The 17469-nt window shown below is 38.8% G+C and overlaps 1 protein-coding gene across 2 annotated transcripts in view; it reads right to left on the reverse strand.

Moving 5' to 3' along the window:
* ZDHHC21 (zinc finger DHHC-type palmitoyltransferase 21) overlaps positions 1-14556 on the reverse strand; it is a 61141-nt gene extending 46585 nt beyond the window's left edge. Inside the window, exons 1-3 of one of the 2 annotated variants that reach the window (XM_045079645.1) lie at positions 14263-14556; positions 6581-6713; positions 590-788 (exon numbers count right to left, since the gene is read on the reverse strand). In XM_045079645.1, the coding sequence (XP_044935580.1) occupies positions 590-743 (154 nt within the window). In that variant the 5' untranslated portion in view covers positions 744-788; positions 6581-6713; positions 14263-14556. Of the gene's footprint in view, positions 1-589; positions 789-6580; positions 6714-9163; positions 9300-14262 lie in introns of those variants that run through there. The other variant, XM_045079646.1, reaches the window with a different exon arrangement.
* Positions 14557-17469: the final 2913 nt, after the last annotated feature.

Consider the following 17469-nt stretch of genomic DNA (forward strand, 5'->3'; position numbering starts at 1 on the left):
TGGTCAGTTTTATCACTTGTATAACAGAGATTATATTTCCCATAGCATTTGTTGAGGCCAAAAGGACATAATGTACAAGGAAACTGCCAATGCCATGTACATGTAAAATATATCATTTCAATCTTATTCTTTTAATCATAAGCAAACCATCACCAAATGAAACTACAGCAGAAAATAATTATCCAGAAGTTCAAAGTATTATCATAATCAACAATTTTTGTAACATGAAATTCCCATTTCTCAGTAACGTATATCATCTACATTCTTAAAATTCCTTCCACATTTGAAATAAGTACACAATAGAAACATTAAAAATACACACGACACACACAAAATAGCACTATTGTGCCAGTTTCAATTTAAACAAGTCAACCTTTATATATTTCACAGTTAGATATGGAGATGCCACATTTATCCAACCATGCAAAATCTATAAAAGCCAGTCTTCTTTAAAATTTCCATAATTTGGTAAGTAACATAATATTAATATCACTAATAATATTAAAAGGTTATCATACTGATACTATACTCTAAAAATATTCACAATGAGAAAACTAATTATATAAAGAAATAAATATCAGAAACTTACTTATTATTAATATGCCTGGGATATGTCCTTCTTCATAGTGAGGAAAGAGGACAATTTTGGGAATTAAAACAATATTGTATAACCAGACAAAGACAATCAAACCCATGCAGCACCAACCATGCGGGTCAACAACAAAGTGAATCCGGAGACCCATTTTGCAGTCCTACAACTGCGTGCCAACCCACAAGGAAAGACGATCCTGAGGAGAGGTGACAAAGAAAAAAGTTACTTATATAGAAAAAAATCATTTGACTAAAACAAAACTACATTACTGGCAACTATAAAATGACACTGAGTTTTGTTTGTATATTTTTGACAAAATGAAACACATTGACAACAAAGAGAAGTTTCAGAGTATTCAAATTTCATCAAAATCTTCAAATAATTTAATTCCAACTTTTACCATGAACTGCTACCATAGAGGATAAATTGGAAATAAACTGCTACCATAGAGGATAAATTGGAGCCAAACACAAGACTGTTCTCAACCCAGCAATTCCATGTGTCAACCCAAGAGAAGTGAGACACATATCAAAAGATAGATCGTTAGATCTATCTAATGATTATTAGACAAGATCTAATGATTATTAGTCCTAATCATTAGACTAACTGATGGTCATCCAAAGTAGTGGTCCTCCTATGATGGGAGGGGTGTTTATTAACTGCAAAAGGACATAAGGGAAACTTTGAAGGTCTAGAGTTGTTCTATATCTTGACCTGGGTGGTGCTTCATAGGTATTCACATATGTAAAAATTCACTGTGCTGTACACTAAAGATTTGTGCAATTTATTTTAAACCACAAAACAATGCCTAATCATTTTTTGAAAAATCATAATAAAAAGCAGAAACTAATCACAAATTGCCAAAAATATTCAAATTCACAGAATGAAGCCCAACTAATCTTGCTATTACCAATTCAAGAAGAAATGGGCTTTTTCCATACGAATGTTAACAAAATGCTCATCGACCTCCCAGTGAGACACTTAAAGTTGATAGTTCTATGTTTATGGTATCAGAACAAGTGATTTAAAATACATGTCTACCTTAGTAGATATAATTTATAAGGGTTGAACAGGAAATTACTTTATAAGGTCAAGAGAGCACCTTTTACATAAAATACAATGGAATAATACAATAATAAACTAGGACAGTGTTTCTCAAACCTGTAAGCAAACCAGAATCAACTGAGGAGCTTTTTAAAAATACTTATTCCCAGGCCCCGTTCCAGATCTACTGAATCATAACTGTTTATGGAATAAAAGCTAAAAAACCAATAAAATGTCTTAAAATGTTCCCCAGATGTCTCTGATAAAGCAGACTGGTGTCTAGAAGCTACTGATCCAAAAGCTTCCCTCAGACTTCAATGCTAGGGCAAGGAGTTGAACTCAGTTCAACAAATCTATTCACGGAGCCACCACAACATATCAGTTACTATAGATATGATAAGTGAGATGTGGTCTTTGCCCAAAGTAACTAACAGTCTACTGTGGAAAAGAGTCATAAAAATGGGTTTAATACATTTCTGAGATGTGGACAAGATGTCACTACAGGCCTGGAGGATGGGGACTAGTTAAGTTAGGGCAAGACTTCCTGCAGGTGGTAAAATCTGAGTTCAGTTTTTAAAGATGGGTAAAAGTTATCCAAGCAAAGAAAAGTGGCAACAGTATGGCGAACAGAAGGAAGAACAGGAGGTATACAAGAGTAAACGTTGTAGGAGGTATTACAAATTGCCTTCCTACGTCATAAAGCTCACAGTGGAGAGCGAGGGGTGAGAAATAAGGGGCTACGTCATGAAGGACACAAAGATGCCACGTTAGAATGCTAAGACTTCATTCGTAGGCACTGGAAAGTTCCTGATGCAGGAAGTTAACATGAGATTTATAACTTTAAATGAAGTATTGAAACTCTAGTGTCAAGGATAAAATTAAAGATCGGTTAGGCTAAGGAAAGACAAAAGCCAAAAGTAGGTTTGGAGAAGAGATCAACTGAGGAAATAGTTACAATCAAACCAGTACTTTTTACTAATTGACTAGATATTAGGGGTTACAGAGGAAATGACTTCCAGAATGACTTCCAGATTATCATCTTCTATCCCTCACTATCATCAGTTGGAGAGCCTCAGGGTCCTAGCCCTTAGAGGTCATGCCAATGTTCTTTAAAGCTACAAAGCTACAGGGACAAAGAGAAGAAGAAAGATTTAGGATTAGCTAATTTTAAAGTAATACCCTGATCCTATCATCTTTAGAACATGCAAATATAGGAGCAGCAGGGGAAAAAAAAACCTCAAATGCAACACTATTCAACTGTTTAAATCAGGTATGGTCTAAATTAGTCCTTATGAACGAATTTTAAAATAGGAATAGCACCGAGGCCTTTAAAAAAAGTAAAAGTTGACCTTCATTACCTTTTAATTAGAAAATTAAAAGAACTATTAGTTATCCTTAAAGTGAGGAAAGTCACAGAGGATAAATTATACTGTTTAATTTACTGGGTATCTTGGTTTTAAAAAACTAAAGGAGCTCAAATACAAATGATAAGCTGTCTGCATAGCTAAAATGAGAAACATTAAAAAGAATTTTTATTTTTACAGTCTTGCCAACCATCAAGTGCCAAAAGAAATGACAGAAGGCTCTGTCTCTCAACATGTTCAATATTATTAACTTCATGTACCTTCTTCCTTGTAATATTTCTGTTCCAGTCAGGACTGAGAAACAGACCATGAGTTCCAAGCATCACAAAGAAGAGAGAACTTCACTTCTTATTTCTAAATTTATTAATATTACAAGCAGAAAAGCATACAAGCCAGCAAAACAAGCAGCAGAATTCTCACTCATTCATATTTTTGAACTCTATTTGTACTCTCCTCTACCAGAGAATAACGAGTTTTCTTAGGAGATTCCTCACAACTGAAAATACTAGACACTGAAAAGTAGAGTAAAGGGCTTCTGATTTTCCTAAGTGTGAGCGTATATAGACAACAAGTTCTAAGAGAATAAGCATCCCCAAGGAAAAGCGAGCAGAGAAAAGAAAAACAGAACAATGAATAAATAAGATGTTGAATTGTTTTTTAAATACCTGATGAATGAAAATTAGTGTCACATAAGCTTTACAGCTAGACTGTAGAGAAGCAAACAGTAGTCTTCCAAGAGCTCCAAATCAGATTACAACCAGAAACACGTACCTGGAAGAACTGTAGGATCACTTCCCTCAGCTAATATCTACCAGGCGTGGCTTAGGGCTGAACAGAAACTATTACACATCCTGAGCCATGACCAGACCGAACACAGAGCGCTGCTATCCGATCTGAAGGGTGGTATTTGTAAAATACTTTCCTTAGCTAGAGATCCTGACATGCTAATCTGTCTATTAAAAGGTGAGTTCATAACTCAAACTTTGATGTAACCAGTGGACATACTGGTACTTCCACATTTTTTAAGATTGCTATCTGGTAACTCTACCTGAGTGCTGTGACTAACGTCATTAATGATGTAAATTACTACAGCACCAACTTTTTTTTAAAAGATATAATTCAACTCTAATAAACTAGACTACATAAATATTTACAATGCCCAAACTATTCTAGGAGGAAACGACCTTTCCTTTTTTGCTTTTTTTGGCTGCTAAATTTTACTATGTATTTTCTTCAGGAAGAAGACTCGAATCACTATGAAAAGAAAGGGATAGAAAACTATTATAGGACAGAAAACTACAACATGAAAATGCAGATTTTAGAAAATGATAAAAAGTAGCCAAGATAATTTACAAGAAATCTAGCCAAATGTTCTCTCAAAACTTAAGAGTTTTGTATGACTCTCCACCTCAGCCAATGGTCTTATAAATGTTCCATGAATATTAAAAAAAAAAAAAATTCCCTCTCTCATTCCTCCTATCTGAAATGTCCCTATCATCTTGTTTACTCTACTTAAATTCAATTCATACTTCAAGGTCACTTTGAATCTCACTCTCCAGATGAAATTTTTCCTGCTACCTCAGCTCACAGTGATTCTCCTCTTCTAAATTCCAGAACACAAGGCAAAACTGGTACAAGAAAATAGCAAGTGGTTTTGTAATCTCGAAATGAGGAAGAACCTCTTAAGAGACCACATAAAGATTAAAATTTCTGAAGCCTACAACGAACCAAAAACAAAGTCAAAAGACAAAGTATCCCTTTTAAAAAAAAAAAAAAAAAGGACAACATATGACTGGTGAGAGTCATACAAAGTAAATACACAAAGAAGCAATTCACAAAAGAAAATAAAATTTAATGGCTAACCATTAATGATTAGAAAAATGTGAAATAACTTTTTCATCCTTTGTATGCACAAAATTTTGCATCCTTTTCAAAATGGATGGCTTTTGAATCCTTTTTTTCATCCTTTGTATGCACAAAATTTTGGGAAGACAGATGATTATTCAATGACGAGAGAGCACAGAGAAAAGGACATTCTCATCCATTACGGCTATGCATGTAAATGGATACAATCATCTTTAGAGGGCAATGCAGCAGTATCTATTAAAAAAGTCAAACTCTTTGACCCACAGTTGTATCTCTAGTAAGTGCTACCAAAGTACTCATTAGAGTGAGGAGGTACAGATACATTCAAGGTGCTCCACACACTGCTTATTGTAATCATAAAAACTGGGCACAACATCAATGTTCATGAAGAGGGAGGGGACTGATCAAATAAATTATAAATAAGACATCCAAGGTGTAGCATTATTTCCAAGTTACTGCAATTTTAAAAAATGAAAGAAAGAAAAGAAAAGAAAAGAAAAAAGGAGATAGACTTAGATCTGCATATGGGTACACACAGGTAGTGTTGAATGAAAGAAAGGAGATTATGAGAGAAAAGCTTAACAGTGGTTTCCTGGAGGAGAGGAGGATAATGAGAGACTAGGAAGAGGTATAAGGCAACACTCTGGTTCCCTCATAAAGATCTCTATCTTGGTATGAATTTGAGATACACAGGTTGCGAATTTGTCGAAAGTCAACAAATTTACACTTAAGAATGGTGCATTTCATGGTACGTAAATTTATCTTTAAAAAACCCTATAAACCAACACTGAACTCTAGCTAATGATAGTAGGCTTAAGTATCAGGGAGGGGGCGGAAGGAGGAAATGTACTGATGTCTGCAATTTACTATGAAATGGATCCAAAAAAAATAAAGTGGATTGACAGATAGAGAGATGGTTGAGCATGTGATGAAGTTTAATAAAATATTAGTGGAAGAACTAGGAGGTAGGTATTCAGGTGTTATACCATAAAATTTTTTCAACTCTTCTGTTTAAAATTTTTCACAATTAAATGTTGGCGGGGAAAGAAAATTCCAGAAAAGTTTGTATAACATGATTTTTTTTTGTTGTTAAAAAACATGTATTAGTAATTTCTATATATGGATAGAGAAAAAGAAGTATAGAAGAAAACATGTCCATCAAACTATTAACACTAATGGTTATCATTGGGCTATCTAAAGGACAGAGAGAGCAGTGAAAAGAAAGCTTTCACATTTCATGTATGGTTTATGTGTTCTTCTCAGTTTATTAATAAACATATGCACTTCTAAATTCTTTTCAACCAGCTGAAAAATAAAGATTGCCTAGGGGTTCTGATGAGACAATACAACCTTGTACATAAGATGTTTAATTTAAACTCTCTTTATCATTATATTTATTACCCTAATATTGTTTTTAAAATTAATCTTTTTTAAAAATGCAGTGAAGAAGCATCAGCTATAAAGCCATTTCAAATTTGTTTCTGAAATTTGTATTACTTACAGTTTACTTTTCTCTATGAAAAAAGAAATTTCTTATTCAAGGAAATGCCTAGTTAAAATTTAATATGAAAAATTTTAAATAAACATAATGTAACTACAATTATCTTTTTTTGCAAACGAATAGTCGTTTAATGCATCTAAAAATAAGACTTTAAGGATACTATGCCACATAATACAGAAACATATTCCCATGTAAAATTAAATGTGGACTTACCAACTTGCAAATTCACCAAGATGTGTTGTAATTTTTCTGGTGCTTGCATTTAGAGGTTTTATCTTGATTCATTCCTTTTTTAATTACATCCCAACAAATGGATCTCTCCTCAGTAACAGTTCTCCATGAGAATCTATTAATGGTTTAACAAATAATGATCTCTTACAAAGATAAAAATTGCAAGTTGCTAAATATTCTGTGAAAATGTCAATTACAGAAGTTTTAAATTCAAAAATAAGATGACTCAACTCCACCTGATTTTGTGTTTCCATATCCTACCCCAACCCCCCACAATCTGCATTTGATTATACCATTATACAGGAAAGTTCTCTCTTTTGAAACCACCCAGTTCCCATAAAATCAAATTAGTATTGTGTGTCCAACATTTGGGCTTCATCAAACTTCCTGACCACAAATCACAAAATGACAACAGATTCTGAGATCACTGAGGAGACAAAATGCATTGTAATGTCTATCAAGATGTGAGGCTGGAACTATACAATCACAATTGATAAACATAAAGAGTTTAAAATAGAAGCAAGTTTAAGTTTAAAATGTTTTAAGGGAAAAAGCTATCCTCCTGTAATGAACCATCAAGAGAATCAACCATAAAAGTTAGTTTCTACAGTTTAAGTTTAAACAATAATACTGTAAAGAGTTCTAGATAACATACACACACAGATTCAGCATCTTATTAATTCAATTAGCATCTATTGATTATATATTATGCTTTTGCACAGGATACAGATAAAAAAGAGATGGGCCCCATCCTCAGACAGACTAGGTATCAGACCAGATCAATTGCTTCTAAGACAAGGTGAGCTAGAGGGCAAGATGGCAGGAATGCAGCTCATATAGGAAGGGTACTGGTTCATGGAACTTTTTTCAGTTATGGGAATATTTATGCGCATACTAGGTAGTAGTACAAAAGGTATTTCTTATGGTGAGGTGCCATCAGGAAAAGGTTTCTGGAGAAAGTGAAACCTGTGAGTTAATTGGTCAAAGAATGGAGGCTCTTCTGAACAAGAGAGCAAAATAAAAAATAGGAAGCAGGCAGAGAAAACCTAAGTAAACCGAAATGACTAGAGTCACTGCATATGGAAGAATGGGGTAAAACATGTTTAACCTTTTGAGTACACTCACCTCTAAGAAATATATTTCATAATATTACCAGTACACACAGAAATATATATGAGAATGTTTTATACTCATTAAATAAAATATAATTCAAAAGGTTTAATAAAATATTTGCTCTTACTACACTGTTACTCTGTTTTACCCTAGTTCACTTCAATAAAAATATATAACGTTGGTCACAGTCCACTAAAGGGATTTCATGACCCACAAGAAAAGAATGGTCTAAGAGCAAAAAACACTGTTAAACCATGCTAATGAGTTTGGACTTTGCACCAAACAGTGGGAAACCACTGCAGGATTTTAGGGGGAAGAATGCCGTGGTGAAGTTCACATTTTGGAAGAACAGCAACACTAGGAAGGATGGACTTGGGTGGATGGATAAGGATCCAAAACTGACTACATGAAATAAGCTCTGCTTCCTGGTCACCCACGTGAGAAAGGAGGGGCAGGGGGAAGACCGAAACAGTAGTGACTTATAAGGGGAGTGTGGAACAACTGGGGTAAAGAACGAATACTCAACTTAGGACAGGAGACACACTGGAAATGGGCAGATTAAGAATTTAATAAGTAAAATCAACAGAACTTGATAATCAATTAAAAGCAAAGGGTAGGGGCGCCTGGGTGGCTCAGTTGGTTAAGCAACTGCCTTTAGCTCAGGTCATGATCCTGGAGTCCCAGGACTGAGTCCCACATTGGGCTCCCAGCTCCATGGGGAGTCTGCTTCTCCCTCTGACCTTCTCCTCTTTCCCCTCTAATATTCTCTCTCTCACTCTCTCTCTCTCTCTCAAATAAATAAATAAAATCTTAAAAAAAAAAAAAAAAAAGCAAAGGGCAGATTGTAGGTTTTTGGTGTAGGGACTACATAAAGGGTAGCACCATTTCCAAGACAGGAAATGAAGGACAAGTTCAGGGTGTCTGAAGTACATTGCTTACGATAGCAAAAGGAAAGTATTACATTCTGAGTATGTGAGAAATATACCTAAATCATTAGCATTACCATTCCCCTTATAGACTTTAACTCTATTTTCTCCCAGCATCAATTTTTCTATGGTCATAATTGTTAGATTGTCAAATGCAATTTGTTTCTACGCTAACTTTCTATGGGCCCAGCACGCTTCTCTACGCTAACTTTCTAAGCTAGTGTAGAGTGCTTTCCTTGCCTGCACCTGTGATTTTTTTTTTTTTGAGACAAAATATGTAATGACAAAGTAGAGGAGCTGCTACACTAATAGCAAATTAATGAGCTGATCTTCTTCTAGAAAAATATCACAAGCAGAATTAAATACAGTACTACAAAATGTCTGAGACAGGGCCAAAGTCAATAACGCTGCTATGGCTATGACTCTAGGGTGGCTTCCTAAAGTTTCAGCAAAACAGTACTTCCTGTCAGAATTATTAGGTAACAGCCCAAGTCAAACATCTATGAGTCAAACTCCAGTCACTCACTGGCTTACGCTCAAGGAAAACTCCTACTTTACATTTTCAGTTATTAGAGCTACACTGCACCACAGCATTTCCAATGGGATGACCATTTTATCTAATTCAGCAGCAGTATCACCAACATCATGGAATCAAATCTCACCTATGAGGTACAAAAACAATGCTGGTTTAAAATTCCATGTAATTTGGAGATAACAAATAATATCCCAGTTTCATAACTATAAAAGATCATAAAGTCATTAGATATTTTTAACATCGTGATGTCTAAAAGAATACAATCAACAATTCACAAGACAAACAAAACAAATCCCACAGAAAGTTCCCAAAAGAAAAGTTAATATACAGATATATAAAATTTAAACTTAAAACTGCACCTTAAAATGAAGTTACAACTATATACTTTTAAATATATTTATATAGATATTTAACTTCTGATGTTGTCTACTCTGAAAATTGGCCAGGATAAATAATTCTACCTAAACTATCAAGCTACAGAAGCCCCTGGGGGCTGAGTCGGTTAGGCAGCTGACTCTTGATTTCAGTTCAGGTAATGATTTCAGGGTCCTGGGACAGGCCCCAAATCAGGCTCCACACTGTCTCTGCCCCTCCTCTTGCTCCTGCTCTCTCTTTCTCTCTCTAAAATAAATAAATCATTTTAAAAATATTTTTTTAATTAAAAAACATATCAGGCTCTGTTTCTAATAATTAGCCAAGAGGTTAATTCAATTTTTTAAATATCATATAAGTATTCAGTTTATTTCAAGAGTAGCAAATTAATCTTGTGGGGATATGAAAAAGAGAGCCACATTCAAATTATGACACAGCCTCCAAGCTGCCGTTTCTTTTCAAGCTTCCGTTTAGCCATCTGTAAAATGGTAATAAAAATAACTCATGGAATTGTTGTCATGCTTAAATGAGAAACTGCCTGACAAATGAAAAGCAACTCCCAAAACAGTAACTTTAAAGGGGAGTAGGAGACAGGAGAGGAAGAGAGACAAATTAAGTTTTACTTCTAGTCTTGCAAACTCCAGAATCAAACAATGTTTCTGGGTCTCTATCTTTAAAGTCATGATACAATTTAACCATACCCCAGCTCTACTTCCTCTAACACTAAAGACTGAGAACACTTGTCAGGAATAAGAAGCCTCCCACAGCCCAGTCTTTCAGCTGTTATCATACTAGGAGCATAGAGGAAGTTTTATTTCCACATGTTGGCATGGGGTCTCTTCAAGCAGAAAACTGAAAATAGAGATTTGATCTAAAATGGAGTGAACTAAAACCTTCAAACCAAAGTCTTTCAAGGAAAAGCAGAAAAGCAGAAGGGCTGGTAATTTAAGGACTAAAACACAGGAGCAAATCAGGACCAGCTTTCAGAAACTAATGAAGAATGCACAATTTTGACTCAATGCTGAGTTCTCCAGGAATTCTTTGTGAAAATGTGGGTAGGCAAAGTGTCAAAGCAGAACATACTTGCACCATCAATGGTTTCAAGAACCCACATCTAGAACAAGTCCTTTAATCACTACATTCTAGGCAAAACTGAACATAAGCCATTGCTCCTCTGTGTGCCTGTTTCATGAGTGAAAAATAAATGTAAATTAATACATCCATTAAAAATACTGCACTGCAGTGATACACTTCATCAGAATTCCCTAACAGAAAGTAAAAGTTGCTTCGAAGGTGTGGGATAATATGAATTAAAGATAACAAATACTGCTTGAGTCAGTATAAAATGTCACGTGAGAATCTTCACTTAGAAGATAGAGATGTGGGAGAGGATCAGGAAAGGCAAGAAGAACTAAGGCTGAATGTAGAGTAGGACAGAAGGCTACAGATAACCTTTGCTTCAAACACAGCACAAGGAAAAACCTTCAGATAAAGTAAAAGCCAAAAATGAAGAGGCTCTGGTGTTTCCTGGACATGAACCTGATACGTTCTTCCAAGGGGGAAGGGAAACTGGCTACCTACCTCTAGTACCCACTCCACCAAGACAAACTGAAAAACAACAAATCAGATTTCCTTCTCAACAGACTTTACCAAAGCAGGAACAGCTCAAGAACAATACTACCAAAAGAAATCATCACTCTTTACTTGCTTGAAGCTGAAAATCCTACAGGAGATTATTTGTTCCATAATTATGGATAAAAGGCTTAAAATCAGAAACCTGGCTGAGATCACACAAGAGCATGTTAAAGTTAGAAAGAACTAACATAAAACTCATCAGCGAATGGCAAAATACTAATTTTTAACCTAACCTGCCCTTTTGTGGAAGCAGCAACAGTTAGATGAAGGGAGCAGATACCTAGTCGGCCTCTTAAATGGGATGAAGTTAATTTATCTACAAGGTAAAGCATAGGGCAAGAGGAGGCCTAAATGGCAGAAGACAAACTTGGAAAATGTTACGTCTTTGCCCTAGGGTATGTCAAAAGAGGAAATAAGTAAATAACCTACCATCATCCTAAGATATTTTTGTCAAGGTAGCTACCAACGAGAACAGTGCTACATCTGTGAATAACTAGGTTTATTCAATTTACCAATGAATCACTATGCTGACAATAAAAAAGGGGTTTTTTCCTCATGTATTCTTGTCTCTTACCTGTGTTTTTCACTGATAACAAAAGAGTTCAAACATTTTCAGCTTAAAGCGCTTACTAAATAAGAGCTATAAGTGCACTGATTATTCTACTCGATGTTAAAATGCCATTTATACTTAGTGCACTTGAAAAATTGACTCTAAGCCCTAATGTTTCACTGAAGCAATATAAAACTCCTTCATGCCTTAATACAAAAGTAAAACTGAGCTTAGGGAAAGCTCCCTGGGAATAAAAATAGCTTTTCCTCTGTCTTCCCTGTTATACCTATTAATATGGATACTACCAGTATGTAGCCTTCTATGCTGAAAAAGATTGTATTGACTCACACTCAATTACAACCCCAGAAAAAAAGCTCCATGGAGACAATACTAGACTTCTCAATTAGTTTCTTCACTAATACATCGCATTATTTTATCCATGCACTTTTCCACAGGTTCTGAATCAGGCCCTATGAATTAAAGAAATCAGGCAGTAGGCAAATAAGTAGTAAAAATTTTATGATTCATACTGATGATCACTTCTTCAGAATCTGTTAAGCTGATGGTTACATGTGTGCATTTAAAATACCTACATTTCTTGTATTAAATAAAACACCCCAGAGATAGGCAGTGTGACACGGTTACCATCATTTTATTGACAATATGCTCTATTTGGAACACCTGAGTGGCTCAGTGGGTTAGGTGGCTGCCTTCGGCTCTGGTCATGATCCCAAAGTCCTGGGATCGAGGCCCCAAGTCAGGCTCCCTGCTGGGGAAGCCTCCTTTTCCCTCTCCCTCTGTCTGCCGCTCCCCCTGCTTGTGCTCTCTATCAAATAAATTAATAAAATCTTTAAAATATGTTCTATTTCACTGATTCCAACTACAGCTTCTAAAGTATTTTACATTTAACAGAAATCACCACAGTTTGAAGGGACCTAATATGATCCTGTTGGTTTACATCCAAAATGAGGAATTCAACACCAAATACTATTCCAAAAGTATAAAAATATATATACTTTTAGTTATATTTTGATATAATTTTCCCAATATTTCTGCAGGTGTATGCTTAAAATGTGCTCTTAACATGCTAAAGGGTTTTAAATTAATTACAAATGTAACATATAAAGCTCAAATGAGCCTTGAAGACTTTAGCCTAACTCTTTAGTTGTATAGATGAGAAAACAGGGTGAGTCACTCACCTATCCGTGACCCTACAGCTAGACTGTGACAGCAATGGGACTAGAATTGAGTTTTTCTTTCCACTACACTCAATCTCATTTGGTTCTTCCTTCCAATTGATTTCTCTCCTCATCACTTCCTCAAAAATCTTTTTGCCATTAAGAGGTCGAACAACTAAAGCAACATAAAACACTGCTCTAGATTTTATCTGTAAAATAAGCAAAATCTAAAGAAATGGAAGGATTTAACAAGCCATTGCGCAAAAAGCCAAGGAAGGCACATACCAAGCAATCATCAAATGGTAACTATTCTTATTCGTTATTATTATTTTTACCACAAGGAAGGTAGTGAATTTTTTTTAAGGATACATACATATTACCATCCTAGGCTGAGGATCCACTGACACATCATCTTTTTCAACTTGCGATTAATTATCCTCAGTTGTCTTTTTAGGCTGTAACTTAACACTATGATTTATGACCCACCCACAATGACCTTGATTTTTTTTTTCCTCTTGTACTTTTATGGGACTGCCATAACTGCAATATTTTCGAGTAATAACCGGTCAGGTTCTCTCAGCCCTAGAGATACAGACATCCTCCACTGACTCACAAGGGATTTTAAAATGTGACCCAAATATAGCTTGAGAAACCACAACTTTAAATGGACTCTACACTTAAAATCCAGCGACCTATTTATTATCGTGAATGGTAACAAGTGCAAACTGCTGCCATCCATAAGCCATTTTCTCAAAATCATTCTCAGATCTAGAGAGAGGGAGGCAGAAGGTCAATAAAGGAGCAAACTATTTCTGCTCCCGCCTAGTCCTCCGCAGCCTCACACCAGCCATCTGGAAATGAATGAAAGGCTGCGACAACACCGATAAATCCGGGATCCCTGCGCAGATCTCCGGGCAGGGATGCAGAGAGGGAAACTGGAGTTCACAGGCGAGAAACTCTGGGCACAGATTTAATAAATTAAAAAGCAAAAGCGGGGGGAAAAAAAACCCTAAATCACCTCGGCTAGAGCAGGAACCCACCCCCCACCCCCACCCCCAGTTCTGGGAGGGGGAGCTGGCGGGCGGCTGCGGCTCCGGCTGCAGCTGCTCTGAGACCCGCGGGGCCCGGGCGAGCGGGGTTTGGAGCCGGAGCCCGGGCGAGGGGGCAGGTGCCGGGGGCAGGTGCCGAGAGGGGCAGGTGCGGGGAGGGGCAGGGCGCGGGCGGGAGCGCGGCCAGGTGAGGACGGCGGGCGCCGGGCAGCAACGGCGGCGGCGGGGGCCCGGCGGGGCGGGGGCTGGGGGGACGGGAGAGGGGACGGGGGCGGCCGCGTCGGCCCCGCGCCTGCACACACTCACCGGCGCCGGCGGGCTCGCCTCTCGCCGCCGCTGCTCTCGCGGCCGCCAGCCGCTCTTCCCCCTCCTCCTCCGCCGGCCCCGCCGCCGTCGCCCAGGCCGGGCCGCGCTCCCCTTCCGCTTCCGGGAGCCGGAGCGCCGGGGCCGGCGGGGTGGGTGTGCGCCCGCCCGCGCGCTGGGGCTACCGGCCGCCGCCGTCGCCGTCTGCGCTCCGCTGCGGGAGCCGCGATGGGAGCCGCCGAGGGCCCAAAGAGCAGAAATCGCGCCGCCGGCGCGGGGAGATGCGCCGCGGCTCCGGGCCGCGTGCGGCGGTCCCCGCGCCGTCACCGGAACACTTGTACCTGACGCACCTCGGCGCCTCCGCCCTCCCCTGCTGCCACCTTCCCAGCTGTGCCCGGGCCGTCCTTCTCTTTGTCCCCACACCCCTCACTGTCCCCCTCTAAGGGGGACCGCAGAGGGGCCTTCGTGTAAGGATTGCCCAGTAGCCCTCTTCTTTCAAGGACAATGGCCAACAGGCCTCTGTCTTCCGCTAAGGCGTTCTGGATGTCCCCTGGTACCTTGTTTCAAGTGCGCCCGCAGCATCTGCATCCTCTGGGAACCTGTTAGAAATGCACCACCTCAGATCTGCTGAATCAGTATCTGCATTTTAACAAGATCTCCAGGTGATCCCTAAATGTGCACCTTAAGTACTGAAAGGCACCGGATTCTAGTGCCCGCCCTTGCCCTCTTCAGACCCTCTACGCAGCAGGAGCCAGGGTTGCCCCAGCTATCTAAGATGTTGTCAGTTCCCGTGGGCCACCTCAGTCCATACCCAAACCAGCTTAACTCGGTATTTAAGGAAACATCCAAAAGTTGTTAGCTTTCCCATCCCTGCAGCCTAGGAAAACTAAGTTGACTCAACATTGTAAATAATCAGTCCACCTCCCAGTTTTAGTGGATATCTTACCAAACACCAGAGACCTACTTTAAAACTTCCCTTCTCTTCCCTCTCCTAAGCCGAGCAGTACTTTGGATACAGTACTACACCGTTTGTAGTAATGTAGAGCTAAATCTTTGTGCTTGCATGCCCCAGGAGATCATGTATGGATGGAAGAATATTACTTGATACATAAAGTCTGAACTTCTTATAGGATGGCATTGAAAGTCCTTCACAAACTTGTCTCTACTTACCCGTGCAGTCTTAGCTCAAATGAACTTGGTTCATTTAGCCTTCCTAGGTTGCCCTTTGTCTTCCTCCCTGATGATCGTTATCCAGACTTGGGAGTCAGTTCAAATCCTGCCAGCCCAGCCTACTCTCCCCCTCCCCACTGTACTTATATCACACCCATGAAGCTTATTTTGAAACCATATGTTACCCTGTATTGCTAGATATTTTTGAACATGTTATGTTCTGATGTATTTCAATTACAAACACCTTAGGACCTTAAATATCAATATCAATATCAGTAGATATCAAAGTGTAGTCCTCACACCAGCGCATCAACATCACCTGTAAACTAGTGAGAGATCCACATTCTCCAGCTCCATCGCAGATACACCGTATTAGAAACTTCAGGGATGAAGCCCAGCAATCACTGTTTTCATAAGCCTTCCGGGTGATTCTAATGCACACTCAAGTTTTAGAACTATGGACCTGGAATATTGTCTTTTACCCCCCAAAGGAACTCAGTGATTGGGATTGATTTGACTATATGCAAGTTTTATTGGCTTTCAGATTAAGCAATCAGCTCCTCCATTTATGCATAACTAGGCTAGAAGGCAATGACAGTTGCTTTTGAAAGAATTTGCCATCGGTTTTCACAATGCATTTTATGTAGTAGGATCTTTATAACTTGGGTTTGTTTGAAAAGAAAGAAATAAAGGGGTGCCTGAGTCCAGCTCTTGAGTTTTGGTTCAGGTCATGATCTCGAGGCTGTGGGATCAAGCCCCATGTCGGGTTCTGTGCTCAGTGCTGGGTCTGCTTCAGATTCTCTCTCCCTGTCCTTCTCATTCTCTCTCTCTCTCAAAATCTTTAAAAGGAAGGAAGGGAGGGAAGGAGGGAGGAAGGAAAAGTGGGTGCAGGGGTGCCTGGGTGGCTCAATCTGTTATGTATCAGACCCCTGATTTCTGCTTGAGTCATGATCTCAGGGTTGTGGGATGGAGACCCATGTCTGGCTCAGAACAGAGTCTGCTTGAGATTCTCTCTCTCCCTCTGCCCCTCTCCCCACTCACAGATATTCTCTTTCTCTCTCTCAAATAAATAAAAGAAGGAAGGAAACATAACTAGTCACTTTGGGTGAAGGAGAAATGTGGAATTTTGCTTCCAAAATTCGAGTACCCAAATTGCATATTATTTGGCTCTTTTTTTAGTATACTATTGTGAGAAGGAATAATTTGCAGTAAATGATTTCAACAAGTACCAAAATGAGAATTAGTTGAGTGGCACATGAGTGCTGTGACAATCGGAATATATGTATTTTTCGTGCATTTTGTCACGAGTAAACCGGTCTCTGATCAGCCAAGCCCATTTCACAGAGAATTCTCTAAATAAGACATGGAAATAGAGAAGTGGCAGGGAAACCATTCTCAAAAGCATGATCTCGTTAGCATGGGCACTCAAGAAGTCTAATCAGGGGCCTATGTATCAGGGCCCTATCAGGGTCAAGTCATAAGGATGATTGTCTTGTGTTGCAACCTATATACTTGACTCCATGTCATAATGAGAGGGTGAGGGAGATATGGCATCATATAATCTTTTTGAGAAGCTTTTCCATTTACTGTAAGGATGGAGAGAAGATAGATATGCTATAGTCTCCCTCAGAATTCTAGTCTACTTCATCCTTCCTGTGACATGATTATTAATCAAACTAGTATTTATCTGGGAATTGAAAAAGTAGACAAGAACAAGCAACATGGCTACCACTGCCAACTTAGCTTCTCAACAAAGGCACAGTCAGGGCATTTATGTGGATAAACTCAGCCAACTACTGTGCTTCTGTGCCGTGACGGGGGAGGACTGGATTTGACTACAATTTCCAAAAGTCAGTGCAAGTGCAGTCCAGAGTTTAATCAACACTGGCTAATAGCCCTTGGCAGCTTTGGGTGGATGGTGTTCTCCACCTGCCCAGCTGGGTACCATGCCCTAAGCACCCACATTTGATGCACATTCATGATTTCTTGGTTGCTTATCGTCATCTCCCCCATCTGTTTGAGTGGCAGAGTGCCCATTCC

Source organism: Mustela putorius, unplaced genomic scaffold (genome assembly GCF_011764305.1).
Source record: "Mustela putorius furo isolate JIRA1106 unplaced genomic scaffold, ASM1176430v1.1 tig00000421_pilon_pilon_pilon, whole genome shotgun sequence".
Lineage (NCBI taxonomy): Eukaryota > Metazoa > Chordata > Mammalia > Carnivora > Mustelidae > Mustela > Mustela putorius.